This window comes from Grammomys surdaster, unplaced genomic scaffold, assembly GCF_004785775.1.
Source record: "Grammomys surdaster isolate TR1022 unplaced genomic scaffold, NIH_TR_1.0 125769, whole genome shotgun sequence".
In the NCBI taxonomy this organism is placed as follows: Eukaryota; Metazoa; Chordata; class Mammalia; order Rodentia; family Muridae; genus Grammomys; species Grammomys surdaster.
Genome location: NW_021620600.1, coordinates 336,739 through 353,225, shown reverse-complemented (window position 1 = coordinate 353,225; position 16,487 = coordinate 336,739). Strand labels below are relative to the sequence as shown.

The following is a 16,487-nucleotide window of genomic DNA, read 5'->3' as shown; positions in this document are numbered from 1 at the left end:
GTGTCAGCATTCCCTGCCCCAGAACTCTATAAAGGTTGTACCACCCCACACAGGAGAACAAGGGATTGTGGTCCCTGGCCAAAACACACTCTTCAAGCAAATGGAGGTCAGACTTCACAACACAAACCAGTTTGTTCCAGCTGGGAGCCAGCCTGGGAAGGGGACCTGGTAGAGCCTTGCAATTGCTTGATTTGTTTGGATGTGGTCTCATTCTGTATGTAGACCAGGCTGACCTTGAACTTAGACCTCTACCTACACTGCCTCCTTGACTCTCCAGCAGGACAGATGGAGTGGCACACATCCTGACGTTTGTGAGACAGAGGCCGGCAGATCTCTGAGTTTGAGGCCTGCCTGATCTACAGAGTGAGTTCCAAGACAGCCAGGGCTACACAGAGAAACCCTGACTTGAAAACAGATAAAAAAAAAAAAGAAGGCATGTTGGGTCCCTGGTGCTGTCCTAATTCCTGCATCAGGTAGATTAAGGCAAGACCAGTCTACATAGTTCCAGGCCAGCCAAGGAGACTCTGTCTCAAAAACAAAAGGAAAAAAAAAAAAGAGAGAGAGAGATTTGAGGAATGTTTGTTTTAACACACTCCAAGTCTCTAAAACATGTTTTTCTTTCATCGGAAAAGTCTTAAGTTGCATAAAGTGCCGATAAAATTCTTCTAAAAAAAAAAAAGGGTCAAAGTGACAGCCTCACCAGATAGTGGTGGAAAATGTCTTTAATCCCAGTATTCAGGAGACAAAGGCAGGCAGATTGGTGTGAGTTTGAAGCCAGCCTGGTCTGCATTAAGGGCTACAGGGGACAGTCAGGGCTACACAGAGAATGCCTGTCCTGGGGTGGGGAAGGACGACAGAAAAAACAAAACCAAAAAAGGTGATGGCTTCTTCCCCCCCTCAGTTTCTCTTACCCAAACAACCAATCAGGTCTCAGGTTAGGGGTGTAGAGCCACTGCCTGTGATCCCCCTTGAGGAGCTGAAGGCATGGTTGTGTAGTTTGAACTGTCTGTACAAGGTCTTAGCTTCCATCTCCAGGGGACCCACATCAAGATATGGGGAAGCGGGTAACATAACAACTGTCAAGTTCGTGGCTCTAGAGGTGTTTGGGAGGTATTATTTGCTAGTTACTGGTTTGTTTTGTTTTTTTGAGAAAGGAGAAACAGTTTCTCTGTGTAGCCCTAGCTTTCCTGGAACTCAATCTGTAGACTAGGCTGGCCTCAAACTCAGAGATCCACCTGTCTTTGCCTCCCGTGGTGTGATTAAAGGTGTTCCTCCACCACTTGCAATTATTTTTTTTCCTAAGGAATAGATAGATGATAGATAGATAGATAGATAGATAGACAGACAGACAGACAGACAGACAGATAGAAAAAATGTATACAAACATACATATATACATACTGATGCTGACCAGGCACCAGCTCTCCCTCCAGTGGAGCCAGGTCTAGGGCATATCTATGGAAGGCCTGCTTTGCTCTCATTCCCAGGATCTAGGGTAGGCTGTAGATGGTGACCCTTTCTCAGATTAGCAGGTGCATTTCCTCCATGACGGTGTGTGTAAGGCATGATTCAAAGACACTTGGCCCACAGGGGCTTTGGAAGGGACAGAGGCATGGCCAGAAGCAGCACTTGACTCCTGTTACTGTCAACTCAAGGTAGAAGGCCATTAAGCTGAGATTGAGGGTGGAGTCTTTTGTTTACCATTGTTTGTGCCTTTTTTGCTTGTGTGCCAAGATGCATGTGGTGGTCATAGGGCTCCAGGGGGTCCAACTCGGGTCCTCAGGCTTGGCAGCCAACGCCTTTACCAGATGGGCCATACAGCCAGACCCCTGAAGAGCCCTTTAAGAGTTTAATGAGAAGTCAGGGTTTCATGCTGAATAAAGGGAACTGTGCTGGACATAGTGATGCTGGCTTGTAATTACACTTGGGAGGATGACATCTTGTCTTAAAGGAACAAAAGAATGAGACTCATGAGGACTAGTCTTCCTAGGTCTCTGGGTTTTGATTAGAACAGCGAGGCTGGTTAGGAATCCCGAGGGCTGGAGTAGGGGGTGCTGAGGAGATCCAGGTCAGGCTTTTCTCCTCAGTGCTGCTGTTGAGGGGTGCTCACAACACAGGTTAATGACAGACCCTTGGGGTACCTCCTTAACATCTGGTGGGGTCTTTAAATCCCTATCGGTCATCTGGCCTTAGTCCAGGATGTATTCTGGGTGGAAGCTGGCCATGCCTGTCTTTCTCCTTGTTCCTCATGGCCATGGCTACACCGACAGAACGACCCACTTAATGTTTACACACAACACACATTCTCTGCGATCAGATTTACTCCTGTACAGTTTCCATGGCAAGACCCCTGTTTCTTTTGAGATAGTCTAATGTAGTTTAGACTGGCCTAGAAACTCTTTATGTAGCAGAGGATGACCTTGATCTAATCTTCCTGCCTCTATTCTCAAGCGATGGGATTAGAAGCCTGCACAAACACGTCTGATTCATGTGGTGCTCACATTAAACCAAGGGCTCCCTGCAAGCCAGTTAAGCACTCTGCCATCTGATTTCCATAACATAAGCTGGGCAGTGGTGGCCCACACCTTTAGTCCCAGCACTTGGGAGGCAGATTTCTGAGTTTGAGGCCAGCCTGGTCTACAGAGTGAGTTCCCGGACAGCCAGGGCTACACAGAGAAACCCTGTCTCAAAACAAACAAACAAACAAACAAACCCCAAACCAAAAACATAGTCTTATATTAGTGTTTTAAAAAATTCCAAAATTGTAACTACACCATCACACCCGGTTTTCCCTTGCTTTCTTTCCTTTTACTTATTTTGAATGTTTCCTTTACGTTGTGGCTGTTTTGCCCGTATGTATGTCTCTATGTGCTTGGTGCCTGTAGAGGCCAAAAGAGGGCATCTGACCCGCTGGAACTGGAATCATATATATTTGTGAAGCTGCCATGTGGGTACTGGGAATCCAACTTGGATCCTCTGGAAGAACAGTAAATGTTCTTAATTGCTGAGTCGTCTTTCCAGCACCTCCCTTTTTTGAGACAGTCTCTCAAATACATAGCCCTGGCTGTCCACAAACTTGCAAAGATTATAAAATTGGTAGTGGGTCTGGAAGGTAGTGGTACATGCTTTTAATTCTAGCACTTGGGAGGCAGGGGCAAGTGGATCTCTGTGAGTTCGAGGCCAGCCTGGTCTACAGAGCAAGTTCTAGGATAGCCAGAACTACACAGACAAACCCTGTCATAAAAAAGCAAAAACAAAAAAACAAAACAAAACAAAAAATCAAAACTGCTTGTCCTTGACAGTTCCGACGTCCTGGCTTTGTCCTTCACCCTTTATCCCGGTCACCCTCCAAAATCCTTTGGGCTCAGCTTCAAAATCAGCTGTTGCCACTGCTGCCACCAACTCCATTTGCAGCCTTGGGCTCTGCCTGGATTCGTTACTGTTGTTGCTGTTAAGACACTCTTGTGTAGCCCAGGCTGGCTTCAGTCTCACTAGGCTGCTGAGGATGACCTTGAACTCCTGACCCTTTCCCCTCACCTTTAATGCCACTACTCCTAGATTCTCCAGTCTCTATTATTATTATTATTTATTCTGAGGCAAGGCCATCCATCAGGTTTTGAGCTCACTTTGAAGTGCAAGACGACGCTGAATTATCTTTTTTTTTAAATATCAATTATAAAACGTAAGATTTAAAAAAAAAAACCAAAACAAACAACAGCTTACTGCCCAGGACACTTGCTCCAGTTGACAGGCATCATAGCTTGTGGTGTGCTGTCAGGGATATAATTTGTTCAAAGGAGTGTATGAATCAGCCAGGAAGAACACAGTAGAGTACAAATAGGTTTTCTAGTTTAAAAGAAGGCAGGAGAGAACTTCTAGTATCCAAAGGGCTTTAAATTCAAAACTCAGTACCCGATATATAGTTCGACAGCCAAGTGTAGTAGTGCCCACCCAAATAAAAGAAAGTGAAGACAGGAGGCTCAGGAGTTCCAGGTCAGCCTGGGGACATAAGCTAGTATTTGAGTAGACACAATGCCACTTATATTGAGCTCAGGTATTATAAGGCCTGATAATATCACAGGTGAAAAACAAACTGAAGCAAGAAACCACTGCACAGTCCTTTCAGATCAAGAACGTGATCTGGAAGTGGCAACTGCTGGAAGGCGCAAGGGACAATGGGCAGACCCTGGACAAATGGGCTCGCAGCTACGCCTGGCCTCTAGGTCACGCCCAGGCCGCGAGAGGCCCGCTGGAAGTTGTAGTCTTTTTGCTACCTTGCCACGTCACCGCCTCCAAGACGCAAGAACGCCTGGTTCCTCCATTTACCCCACAGTCTGGTGGTAGGTTCCGTCGCGCCACCCATTATCCTGTCTACCGCCTTCTGTCCCTCCAGTAGTGGGGACTTGGTATTGTCTCACTAGCCCGAACTCTGTAGCACAGTTTCCCTCTAGTCATTTCCAAGTCTGAAATCCTCCCTCCCTGACCTTCTTGGTTCGCTCCAGCCACACCCCTTCACAGTCCTCCATCCCCGTTTGTCAGCGCTGGCTCCCCAGCTCCATAGTCTGTTGGTTTGCGCCGGCTCCTCCTCTCCACAGCGTTGGTCCGGGCTCTCCCTCGTCCACATTGGTAGGCGCCGGCCCCCCCCCCCCCCTCCCCCCCTGCTTCGCGTTGGTTGGTGCCGGGCTCCCCTGTTCGCTGCAGTGGTTCAGCCGCGGCGACCCCTCAGCGGCGCGTCCCCCGCCGCGGTCCCGCTCCGCTTCTCCCCGAAGCCGCGCGCCCGTCGGTCGGCGGCCCCGCAGCCCCCCGTGAGGCCCACGGCCTCCCGCCCGTCATGGTCCGCCCGCGCCGTGCCCCGCACCGCTCCGGCGCCGGGGGCCCCCTCGGAGGTCGTGGCCGGCCACCGCGGCCCCTGGTCGTTCGCGCCGTGCGCTCACGTTCCTGGCCCTCTGGTCCTCGAGGCCCGCAGCCGCCGCGGATCCGGGCTCGTTCGGCCCCTCCCATGGTGAGTCCCACGGCCTGTTTCCAGAGCCTTCCACGCACGCCCCGCCCCGCCACCCCTCCCCTGGCGGGCGCCTTTGTCCACAGCGTCCATGGGCCTCCCGCGGGAGGGCGCACCCCGGGGTCCGAGAGCAGTCCCCGATCGGCTCTGGGCGCTCCCCTTTGTTGCGCCGCGGGCTGGGCTGGGGGCGGGGTACGGAGGCGGGGCGGGCTCGAATTACTGCTGACTGCGCGGCCCGCTGCACACGCGCGCGGGGGGCGCCTGGGGTGCACGCTTGTTTTTCTAATTGCAAAGTTGGTCCTCGGCCTCCGGGTCTGGAAATGCGCGAGGCAGCGGGCGGAAGAGCCCGGCGCATACACGCGCGCCCAGCTGTTGCTCGCGGGGGCGTTGTCCCCCGGGGCCAGATGGCGACTGTGGACAGTCCCTCTATTTGCATACCCACCCGCCCCGCAGCGAGCCCAGACCTTAAGCCTTAAGGTAAAGCTTAAGGTAAACATTCAGTCCTATAGGTTCATGGGGCTGTCACCTTTTTGTCCGCTCAATAAACGTGCACGCACTTTCTAGAAACATTGAGGTTTTCTTGGGGCAACAAAATTTCCCATTGTGATGGTTGACTCGTGGCCACACCTGCGCATGCTTGGCCTGCTGCGAGCTATTCCCTGGCGTGGCTCTGACCACCTCAGACTTAGGACGACGTTGCTCTCAGAGGAGCTGAGACAGGTCTGCCACTTGGATCACCTGAGGAACACAGACACACCCCTCGCTGTAGCACAGCCTAGGCTTGAAGTTTTTCTCTTGGTGTTGAGAGTTGCTCCGCGGGTCCTCAGATGTGTCTCTTTCTCACAAATGTGACTTGGCTTTGCCATGCAGTGCACAGCAAATCAGGCATCTGTAGACACTAACTTAACACGAACTTAACTTCGGAGCCGCGCTTAGTGGGCTGCTTGTTCCTAGTGTGTTCCCCTGCTGTTGTGGGCATTCAGGTTTTTGGTGTGTAGGCAAACACATCGTAAGCATCTTAATGGTTATTCCTCATCCCAAGCTTGAATAGTCTTGGATTTTGTTTAGGTTCCTAAGTGTGTTTGCTGATTTTCATTTAGGCCCGACTGTGTGGTGGTGTACATGCTGACACGTGTGGCCACTTGTGGTGTCTCAAGGCACACCCACCAGTGGGTCTGTTTGCTGTAGTCCTGAGGGCTTGGGTCTGCAGGGCTATGTTCATCATGAAGGCCCCCTCAGCAGTGTTAACTGAAGACCTAGGCTGTTCTGCTACTTAAATCACCAGGAGAACACTTTCTGGTTTGTCATCATGCAGGGTAGAAAGGCCTCACAAGCTTAGCAGTGAGCAGCAGATGTGTTGGTGACTATCAGAAGGGTCTCCGGCCTGGAGGCATACATAAGTCTGTCTGGTTAAAGACTGGGCCAGGAGGCTGACTGGTTTTTTGGAAACGTTTTGGCTGAAAAGAGTTTAGCTTGCACCCTGGGGTGCGGGGAGAGGGTGTGTGTGGCCATGCTTGGCACCACTAGTTAGCATTCGTTCAGGTCAAACATTTTGGTTCAGGGTAGACTCAGGGCTTCCTTAGACTCTCCATTTTCCTCCAGGATGCTCTTTTTACTTGGTTTCTAGTTGCTGCCACCTTGAGGTTCTCCGGGAAGGCCATCCTTAGTGGGAGGCTCCTCTTAGGGGGTGACAGTGGCCTTAGGGTGGCTCTGAGTACTGGGAATGCTGCCAACAGTCTTCTGACAGATTGGTCTAAGAGTCAAGCTTTGAGGTCTGGACTGCTGGTGAAGGCATCAGGACCTGAAGTGTGTACCCAGGGACTGAGTCTGGACCTGAGGACAATCCCTCCAGGATGTGTGGAATGGCCTAACCTTGAATGACCTAAGAATTCTCCCTTCTGCTGCAGGAAGGTGCTCGAGTCTTTGGGGCCCTGGGGCCTATCGGGCCCTCTTCACCTGGGCTGACTCTTGGTGGACTTGCAGTGAACGAGCACCGGCTCAGCAACAAACTGCTGGCCTGGAGTGGCGTGCTGGAGTGGCAGGAGGTGAGCCTGGCTTGGCCCACCCAAGTCACTGAGTAGGTGGAGGGCATGGGTGGCCTGGGCACTTTGCTGAGTCCCCCACCCCTACCTCCCGCCTGCAGAAGCGTAGACCCTTCTCGGACTCCACAGCAAAACTGAAGCGCACGCTGCCCTGCCAGGCCTATGTGAACCAGGGCGAGAACCTGTGAGTGTGGGAGTGGGCAGAGCCTGGGGCGGCCTAGGATGCAGGGAATGGCTTCTGATGCTCCCCCTACCGCAGGGAGACGGACCAGTGGCCCCAGAAGCTGATCATGCAGCTCGTCCCTCAGCAGCTGCTGGTGAGATTAGTGGGGCTGTGCCCCCAGACCCTGCCCCCAGAGCCAGACTTCCACCCTGGAATCTCCCCACACTTGCCTTACCGTGACCAGTGGCCCCGCTTGTCATCCACAGGCCACACTGGGCCCCTTGTTCCGAAACTCTCAGCTGGCTCAGTTCCACTTCACCAACAGAGACTGTGACTCCCTCAAGGGCCTCTGTCGCATCATGGGCAATGGCTTCGTGAGTGGGGGTGGGGGGGACCTAGTTCTGCCCTGTAGTGGGAGTCTTCCTGTGCCTCTAGAGTGGTCATTCCAAGGTGCTGGTGGGTGGGACTGTAATACAATAGGCACACGAGCCTGTGGGTTGGTCAGAGTGCATGCTGCTCCCTTCTCCGGCCTGTGAAGTGGAGCCCAGCAGGCATGGTTTCTCTGGGCCCTGTGTGTGGGGTGGTGGTATCGTTTGGTGGCTGACCTCTGCTGCTGGGGACCTAGTTTGGGCTCATTGGACTGCAGCAGGTGGTGGTACAGGGTGAGAGGAAGTCACCAGCCCGTGCATGCAGAGGATTGGACTCCAGGCTCAACCCCAGCTCTGCCTTAGGCTGTTCTACTCCTCCTACTTGGCCACCTCCAAGGATTTGTCCCTTTTCTGGGCCCCACAGACTGGGGACATGGAGTGGCTGCAACCTTGTGCCAGTAGCAGCTCGTCTGGAGTAGTGTCCCAGAGCTGGGCCCAGGGTCTGCAGAATTAGTCCAAAAGGCGGGCCAGCTAGGTATAGGTGCTAATGTATCCTGGCACAGAACAGGATAGCCTACAGATAGCTGTTTTCCCACTGAAGAGGGACTGGCACCTTAGCTAGTGTAGCGTAGTCATGGCTACATAGTTGTTCCTATGCCGTTGCGGTGTCTTACAGATGGGGAAACTGGGATTCTAAGTGGCTTGCCTTGGGTGCCACAGAGGCCTGGCCTACCATCTGCTCTTTAAAAATTTAAGGATTTTTTTTTTTTTAAAATGGTATGTGTGTGTCTGTGTTTGGTGCTGCAGAGACCAGAAGAAACTGTCAGATCTCATGGGATTGAATGCAAGGTTGTGATCTGCCATGTGGGTGCTGGTTACCAAACAAGAGCAGCCAGTTCTCACTCCTGAGCCTCCTCTCCAGCCCCTGTGCCTGCTTTAACCCAGCAGCAGGGCTGCAGTTGGCAGAGAAGGGAGGGCACAGCCATACATGGTCCTTGGCTCACACCTCTCCCTGCCTTAGAAAGTTGTCAGGTGCTTAGGTGGTCAAGAGCAGTTCACCTGCTCTGGGGAAAGCCTTGATTGTGTTTTGGTGAGTCTGGGCCTCCCCAGGCAGGTAAACTGTTGAGTGTGAAGGGCTTGTCCCCTGACCTGCAGCCCTGGCCCCTGTCCCCACAGGCAGGCTGTATGCTTTTCCCCCACATTTCCCCATGCGAGGTGCGCGTGCTCATGCTCTTGTACTCGTCTAAGAAGAAGATCTTCATGGGCCTCATCCCCTACGACCAGAGCGGCTTTGTCAATGCTATCCGGCAGGTCATCACCACCCGCAAACAGGTGTGCCAGCTGAGGGTAGCCTGGTCCTGGTCCTACCATTGGTAGACCAACTGTGTCTGACGGGTGTGGAGAGTGGCACGAGGCAGAGGAAGGAGCACTGAAGGAGCTATGAAGAGACAGTGCCATACCCAGATGGGCTTGAGGGAAACGTAGCTTCATAGGCTTTGAAGAGGCACAGCTAGAGGGTGAGGCCTGGGTGTAGAGTCACCTGCAGAGCAGGAGCGGGGTGGCAGGTTTGGCAAGAGGCCCAAAGCCTCCGGCAGGTGACCATGTATCCTGGCACTTGTCAGATGTTGATGGCATCCTTCTCAGAAGCCTGCCACTTGCTTAGAGCTTTGGTCCTCAGTACCACCCAGGGGCTGAGACTTGAGCCACTTGGGAGCATGAAATGTCAGCAGCGAAGGTGGGACCAGTCAGCCTTCTGCCTGCCTGGGGTTTCAAGTCATGGCTGAAGCCAGCTAGTGGGGAACTCGGAGTTAAAGCTGCTGACAGCCTGGTGGTTTCTTGTCCACAGGTTGTGGGCCCTGGAGGTGTACACTCTGGACCTGTTCAGATTGTCAACAACAAATTCTTGGCATGGAGTGGTGTCATGGAGTGGCAGGAGGTGAGCTGCGGGGGCTGTATGGGCTGCTGGCCCTAAGCTGCCCTCTCCTGAAGTGCCCTCTCGCTCTGCCCCAAAGCCCAGGCCTGAACCCCATTGCCGGTCCAAGCGGTGGCTGCCATCCCACGTCTACGTGAACCAAGGGGAGATCCTGTGAGTGGTGGGGTGCCGGGTGGGCACATTTGCAGTGCAGGCCCCTGGGGGAGGACTCTCTGACTGCTGTCTGCTGTCCTGTGTGGCAGGAGAACCGACCAGTGGCCTCGGAGGCTGTACATGCAACTCATTCCACAACAGCTGCTGGTGAGGCTTCAGGATGCCAGGCTGGGCGTGGGCCAGGAGACCCTGTGGCGGACTGGTGCGAGAGTGCTGCCTGGCTTCCACAGCAAGCTAGGATCCCCTAAAGTGACCCTTGACCTTCCCACAGACCACCCTTGTGCCACTGTTCCGGAACTCACGCCTGGTACAGTTCCACTTCACTAAGGACATGGAGACTCTGAAGAGCCTGTGCCGGATCATGGACAATGGCTTCGTGAGTGGAGGGCAGCAGCCAAGGAGACAGACTAGTGCAGTTGCTTGTGGAAAAAGTGGTGGGGCCTCTGCCATGCCTATGCAGATAGGATGCACTGAGCCCTGTTATACGCCAGGGCCTCCTATGTTTGTATGTGCCATCCCACCCAGTGGTGACTATGGCCTCCAGTGGAGAACTGAGGACACAGGCTTGTCATTACCTGGAGACAGTGTACCAGATAGGCCCCCAGCTGGAGAGAGACCTGCCCCAGAGTTAGGCTACTAACCTACACATGTTGTTTTAGCTTGGCCCAGAATTCCCAGGGAACTTGGGAGGCCTGGAGCCCCCAAGATCCATATCCACCAGCTCTGGAGCTTCAGTTTCCCTGTAACCTGAGCTGGAGCTAGTGAGGTGCCTCAGGACCTTGGGGAGCCCATGGTTATTGACAGTTGAAGAAGGGTCTTGTAGGTCTTGTCCGGTGTAAAGGAATGAGACTTGCCCAGGGTGGTACCATATGCCTGGCAGCTCTAGCTGGGATGCCCTGGACCTCTGGGACCTGCCATTAGGGGGCCAGTAGTCTTGGGTCTGGCTGTTCACAGCTGGGCTGGCCGGCTCATGGCTGAGGGTGAATGCGTGTCCTGACTCGGGCCTGCTGTTAGGCGGGCTGTGTGCACTTCTCCTATAAGGCCTCGTGTGAAGTACGCGTGCTCATGCTCCTGTACTCCTCGGAGAAAAAGATCTTCATTGGCCTCATCCCGCATGACCAGAGCAACTTTGTCAACGGTATTCGTCGTGTCATTGCCAACCAGCAGCAGGTCCTGCAGCGAAGCCTGGAGCAGGAGCAGCAGCAGCGTGGGGTGAGGCTGGCCCACCATGCATAGCGAGGGGTGAGGCTGGCCCACCATGCATGCCTCACTGGGCCCTGCCCCTGGGTGCCCACTTCTGAAACCTCCCTGGCTTCTTCCTCTGCAGATGGGTGGCTAGTGGACTCCTAGGCTGGGCAGGCCACAGTCCCAGACGAGGCCCCAATGGAGACTGGTGAGCAGCATGTGTCTGTGGGAAGCAGCAGGGTGGCCCTGGCCTCAGAGACCTGCTGCATGACTCACTGCCTCCTGTTACCAGTATCTCTGGCAAGGAATGGGTGCCAGGGCCACAGCTTAAGTACTGGGGGGTGGGGGGCCAGGGGGTAGGCTGCAGTTTCACTAGTAGAAGTCACCCTACTGCCTCCCAGGTCAGATGCTTCTGAGCAGGGGCTCCTGGGGACTGTACCTGCCCAGCAACCTGGAGGACATCGTCCTGAGGTCTCCCAAGGATGGTCCTTGCCCTGTTATGTTTCCCTAATAAAGCCTTTTAACCCACATGCTATCTGTGCCTGCTTGTTCTGTGCTCAGTGCAAGATGGTTGTGCTAAGTCTTAAAGTTTGGGGATGTATCTAAGTAGACGGAAAGGCAGGCTCATCAGGCTAGTTACCCACACGACAGCCTTTCCGGTACCTGGTCAAACTTAACATCCTGAGACTCCAGTCTCAGGTCCAGTGTCCTACAACTGGGTTCTGATACCTGTTGCTGACCATCAGGCCATGGTTTTCCCCCACCACAAAATGGCTGTGGCTGCTCAAGTCCCCGGGCCAAGTATGCTGGGTGCACAAGAGCCCACTTGTAAGCCAGAGCTCAATGCAGAACACCGTGGCACCTGGTTTGCCTTCACAACCCCAGCAAGATGTCTGTGAGCAGAGTGGCAGCAGTGTTTATTGAGGACTCAGCCCTCTGAAAACTGGCAGTATAGTCGCCCCAGTGCAGGGTCCAGATGCTCCCGTAACCGGAATGGAATCTGGAGGATCTCCTGGAAGCCTTCAGCCAGCGTGGGTGGCTCAAATTGCTTCCTGTGGGGTGGGGGTGTGTGAGGCTCAGTACCCTTCCTCCCCACCTCCAGAACCCCAGAACCCCCGTACCTGTAGCTAAACATGACCATGTCTGACACCGGCGCATGCGAAGGGTCGGTCATCTCACGGAACTGCAAAATGGCAAAGGTCAGAGGGCACTGGGCTTAGATGAGAGTGGGGTTGGGTGTGGAGAGTGGCTCACCCTGTTGTTGTGGCGTGCCTGCTCTATTGTAGCACAGAAGTTGAAGCAGCGGCAGGGCACACCTGCATCTTTGGCACACTGGATGTACCTGTAGAGGGAAAACTGCTGTCACTGCCGCCTGGTACACTCAGTGCCCCCATGCCCACCATGGGTTTCCTGTACCTGGCCCGACTTGGGACATCTGGGTTGGTGTTATCAATCACAACTTGCTTCCCCTGCCTCAGTGCTGCCTGGCATGAGCTCACACAGCGCTGCCATGAGCCCAGCGTGTCCTGTGGGGTCCAGGGCAGATAACAGTCAGTCTGGGGAGCCTCCATCCTTGGAATGGTGGGAGGAAGGGGAGGGTGCAGCCCCACTCACTCTGTTTACATGGACATATCCAGCCGACACCAGGTGCTCCTGGATGAAAGTGGACTTGCCGGCTGTGGGGGCAGTGTAGCCATCAGCTAATGCCTAGGACCCAAATGAGTGCCAGGGGAAGCCAGGGGTCGGGCTGTGGCATCTCACCCCCAGGGAATCCTACTGCGACCACCACCTCTGGGTTGGGGCTCAGGAGGAAGCTGGACTCTGGGAGGTAGAGAGGCCCAGCACTGGAGATGGTCCTCTAGGGGGGCAAAAAGGGGGTGTGAGCCCAGGGAGCCAAAAAGGGCCTCTCGCCCTCTTTCCTTTTGGGCCTCACCGGGTCGAAAGCTGGAAGCTCAAAGCGGGCTGCTGGCCACTTAAGGAAAAACTCTTCTGGAGTGGCAAAGGGCAGGCCAACGTTAAGGGCGAACTGGGAGGGAAAGCAGAGGTCAGGTGAGTTCAGCAGTACAGTGAGGGTGGGTGTCACATGGACAGGACAGGGGACAGACACCAGGCTTACCAGGCGGTCTGCACAGGAGAAATCCTTTTTCTTCCTCCCTGGGGCCCAGTTGGCTGGACGCCCTGCGGCATCTGTAAGGACAACCCTGTCCAACACTGAGCTCTGAGAGAGTCCCTGAACCCCAGAAGCCTGTGCCTCTTACCTCCCACGAAGACACTGTCCCCAACAGTGATGGGGATGCCCTCGTTGGCCTGCAAAGAGAGGCAGTGAGAAGTCCCACCATATGGGACAGCAGAGGGGCTGGCTGGACCACACACAGAGGCACTGTTGCTGAGTGTTTCGCCTGCTCCCCCAGTGACCTCCAGAGGGCGCACATCCCATAGCAGCCTAGACTCACTGCTCTTCCAACTTGTACCCCTAATCAAGGTGGGCCTTCCTGGATCTGTATGCCTCTAACTACAGGCCACGTCCTTCTCACCCTGTTTCCCATGTCCTTGCTACCTACCAGGCTTTCCCCCTTAGCCTGAGCATCTCTGTTTACCTAACACTGCCTCAGACCTCTCAGAGGCTGGACCTGGTTACCCGATGCCCCCAGCACCTCTAGGTGTTTCCTGTGGCCACCTGTGCAGTGAGGTGCAGGGCTGGGAAGGACAGCATAAAAGACAGGAGAGTGCTTACCTGGTCCTGCAAATGGTCCCACATGCCACTCACTGGCTTTCGGTTTAGACCTGCATGCGTTGCGACCAGCACCTATGGAGATGGCCAGGACACAGTGTCCTTAGTGTCTGTCCCCTTAAGACCTCAGAGGACAGTTCCTGTCAGCATGATACCAGCCAAGGCCTCCACCCCACACATTGACATGTTCTCTCTGGGTCCCTGTCCCACATAGTCCCTAAGCGTCCCTTCTGGCCGTACCTGAAATGAAACCCCTAGCTTCTCCAATACAGCTTCCACCTTGGCCTTGAAAACCTCTGCTGGCAGCTTGCCTCTCCCAATGCCCATTTGGTTGGTGAAGATTACCAGCTGGGGATAGACAGGGATACGCTGGAGCCCCATCACCACAACTCAGTGGAAGCACAGGCTCGCACACCTATCCATGCACACACACACACACACACACACACACACACACACACACATACACACACCTTGTGTCCATGCACACGGAAGCACAGGGTAAGCACAGGCTCCCACACCTATCCATGTGAACACACACCTTGTAGCCCTCAGCATCCAGCTCCTGGAGCTTCTTTGGAATCTCTGGGTACAGAATCCTAAGGTTGATGGGAAGTAACAGGTGACTGTGATGTAAAGGACTTAGGCTCCCATCCCAGCCTCTTCCCATGTCCCACCTCACCTCCAGTCACTAGGACTAGTGGGAAAGACCTTTCCGGAGCGGGTGGTGATGAGGGTCCCATCTAGGTCAAAGGCAGCCACCTGGTGTCACCAAAAACAGGGACAGCGATACTCTCATCTCTGACCTTCCTTAGAGGCTAATCAACACTGGCCTTTTCTTCTTCTTTAAGACTCACTCTATAGACCAAACTGGCTTTGAACTTAAGAGATCTGTCTGCCTCTGACTCCCAGGTACTGGGTGGGATTAAAGGCATGTGCCATCACCACCACCTGGCGACACCAGCCTTTTAATACCAGTATTACCCTTCTGTGTCCTCTGCCCTCCATTTCCATGTTTTAGAAGGGACCAGAGTCTCACCAACGCTTTTTCCCTGAGCATCTCCCCGGAGGACTAACAGCCCAGAAAGAGCAAATGGCTTTGTTGGAGGAGCTGGAGAGGCTCAATGGTTAAGAGTGCACATGCCAAATGGCTCCTTCTCCTGTAACTCCAGCTCCAGGGACCCAGTGCTCCCTGGCTTCTGCAGCCACCGCGTGCATACAGTACACATAAAATCATGCAAGCAGGTATCATTGCATAAAAAACAAACCTCACGGCTGGCTGAGTGCCACAGGGAAGCAGACCACACGCTTTTCTGTGGCCTCATTTCAGACTGACCCGTGAAAACATCCAAGAAAGGTCTGGTCACCACTCATTACAGGGCTGTTCTGCACCCTGTACCTCAGTGGTAGCAGCCACCACTGGTGTCTCAGCAGTCTCCTCACAGAACAGCTAAGGCTCAGAGACTTTAGCTCAGGGCTGCACAGGAAATTCTGAATTAAATGGCTAGGCTGTGGTAGTGGCCTCACCTTGCCCCGGGGCTTCACTCCAGATGCTGTGAACACCAGTAACTTCTTTACGCTCTCCCAGCCAGGGGAGGACTTCCGAACTCGCTTTTTCTGAGGTTCAGTATCCTCCCCTTCCTCCGGTTCCACAGGAGTGCATGGTGGAGTATCTGGCTGGGATCCTGGTGTGCTGATCTCTTCCCAACGCAGGGTCAGGGGATATAGGCCATTAACCAGATAAAGGACATCCCCTAAGCTTAAAGAGCCAGACAGCCCTGGCTTCAACTCCTGGACCCCAACGGTTGATGGGTTAACACCCAGCTGCAGACAAAGGAGGAGCTAGGGTTGGCACCAACCCCTCATGGGACACCTGCCTCCCCACCAAGTCCAATACCTTATCTCCCAACCAGACCTTTAATCTTCCCACCTATTCACTTCATGTGGCCAGTCAGAACTTTGAAAGGTTAGAGGCTTCAAGCCTGGCACGGTGGAAAAGGGGAAAGCTGGCCAGCCTTCTGAAGGGTTGTGATCTACCCGGCCCCTCTCCCAAGTCCTTGCTACCCGACGCTGAGACACTGGTACCTGTTTCACTGCCACTGTCCGGGTTTCAGGGTCTGCAATCAGCTCCACTGAGGGTAAGGGGGTGGAGTCAGGGTTTACATCACGTATGGGGGCGTGGCCAACTACAGTCTACTACTTGGACTTCAATAGAAGAGGCACTTGCTCCCTTCCTTCCTCTATCCCCTAACACAGGTAGCCCAGGATAGTCTTGAACGCGCCACGTACTAACGGCTGGGCTTGAACTGATTCTCCGGTCTCTACCACCCAACTGAATGACGTGTCACCCTCGGTCCGAGGTATTTATGCCTCAATAAGACCGGTCCTTCGGAATCCTTAGGATTGCCAGAGACCCGGACTTGCCCAGAACAGATAATTTGTTTTTAATCTGTAGGGTCGGCTTGTTCCATGAGATACATTGCGTAGACCGAGGTCTTGGGCATGGCCTGATGCATCACGGCCTGATGTATCCTGCTCAGCGACAGTCTCTCTGTTGTATCCTCCCCGCCCTCCACCTCCCGCGACAATCTCCCAGATCCTCTTTGTCCCTCCCATAATGCCTCGTCTTGCTCCTGGTTAGGCATAAGCTCCCTTGCTCCCAGTCCCACTCGCTGCCGCAGTTCCACTCCCATGCCCACCTTGGTTTCGGGAGCACTTCCGGTCTGTCACTTGGGTCAGGGGTCCCCGACCGAGGACCAGGGCTTGGCCATCCGATGGCAGGAATATAGGGGGTGGCCCACCGGTGGGGCTCTGCAGCCACAGGCGGCCCCGGGATCCAAGCTGTGACATCCTCGGATGCTGTGAAGGGGAATGAAATTACTGTGGCGCTCGCTCAGCAGCCAGCTACGGACC

General features: G+C 54.2%; 2 protein-coding genes across 4 annotated transcripts; one reads left to right on the top strand and one right to left on the bottom strand.

Moving 5' to 3' along the window:
• The first annotated feature begins 4,696 nt into the window (after window positions 1-4,696).
• Window positions 4,697-11,376, top strand: Ptov1 (PTOV1 extended AT-hook containing adaptor protein). Of its 2 annotated transcripts, XR_003714097.1 has the most exons (13): window positions 4,832-5,002; window positions 6,907-7,044; window positions 7,143-7,225; window positions 7,301-7,358; window positions 7,471-7,578; window positions 8,749-8,904; window positions 9,419-9,508; window positions 9,585-9,658; window positions 9,748-9,805; window positions 9,930-10,034; window positions 10,673-10,870; window positions 10,986-11,051; window positions 11,245-11,376. XR_003714097.1 is itself a non-coding variant. In XM_028788888.1 (12 exons), exons 1-12 carry the CDS (start codon window positions 4,832-4,834, stop codon window positions 10,995-10,997), a joined length of 1,251 nt encoding a protein of 416 aa, XP_028644721.1. In that variant the 5' UTR covers window positions 4,697-4,831; the 3' UTR covers window positions 10,998-11,376. The 2 variants fall into 2 exon arrangements, 1 of the variants encoding a protein (XP_028644721.1); XM_028788888.1 differs by having other exon boundaries at window positions 4,697-5,002; window positions 10,986-11,376.
• Window positions 11,377-11,735: 359 nt separating this feature from the next.
• On the bottom strand, window positions 11,736-16,487 carry Pnkp (polynucleotide kinase 3'-phosphatase). Of its 2 annotated transcripts, XM_028788904.1 has the most exons (16): window positions 16,274-16,487; window positions 15,660-15,706; window positions 15,102-15,398; window positions 14,257-14,336; window positions 14,116-14,173; window positions 13,815-13,922; window positions 13,578-13,649; window positions 13,102-13,150; window positions 12,960-13,030; window positions 12,777-12,869; window positions 12,605-12,701; window positions 12,458-12,519; window positions 12,260-12,369; window positions 12,098-12,185; window positions 11,965-12,026; window positions 11,736-11,895 (listed from the first exon to the last, which is right to left on the bottom strand). In XM_028788904.1, the coding sequence occupies exons 1-16, from the start codon at window positions 16,422-16,424 to the stop codon at window positions 11,772-11,774; spliced, it is 1,569 nt and encodes a 522-aa protein (XP_028644737.1). In that variant the 5' UTR covers window positions 16,425-16,487; the 3' UTR covers window positions 11,736-11,771. The 2 variants fall into 2 exon arrangements, with proteins under 2 accessions (XP_028644737.1, XP_028644736.1); XM_028788903.1 differs by having other exon boundaries at window positions 11,736-12,026.

Coding starts and splice junctions, on each gene's coding strand:
- Pnkp (XM_028788903.1), bottom strand. CDS start 16,424: ATGTCACAGCTTGGATCCCGGGGCCGCCTGTGGCTGCAGAGCCCCACC. Junction 13,923..14,115: donor TGGATGCTGAGGGCTACAAG/GTGTGTGTTCAC, acceptor GTCTATCCCCAG/CTGGTAATCTTCACCAACCA. Junction 12,370..12,457: donor GATATGTCCATGTAAACAGA/GTGAGTGGGGCT, acceptor TGGACCCCACAG/GACACGCTGGGCTCATGGCA.
- Ptov1 (XM_028788888.1), top strand. CDS start 4,832: ATGGTCCGCCCGCGCCGTGCCCCGCACCGCTCCGGCGCCGGGGGCCCC. Junction 7,579..8,748: donor GCATCATGGGCAATGGCTTC/GTGAGTGGGGGT, acceptor CTGTCCCCACAG/GCAGGCTGTATGCTTTTCCC. Junction 9,806..9,929: donor TCATTCCACAACAGCTGCTG/GTGAGGCTTCAG, acceptor ACCTTCCCACAG/ACCACCCTTGTGCCACTGTT.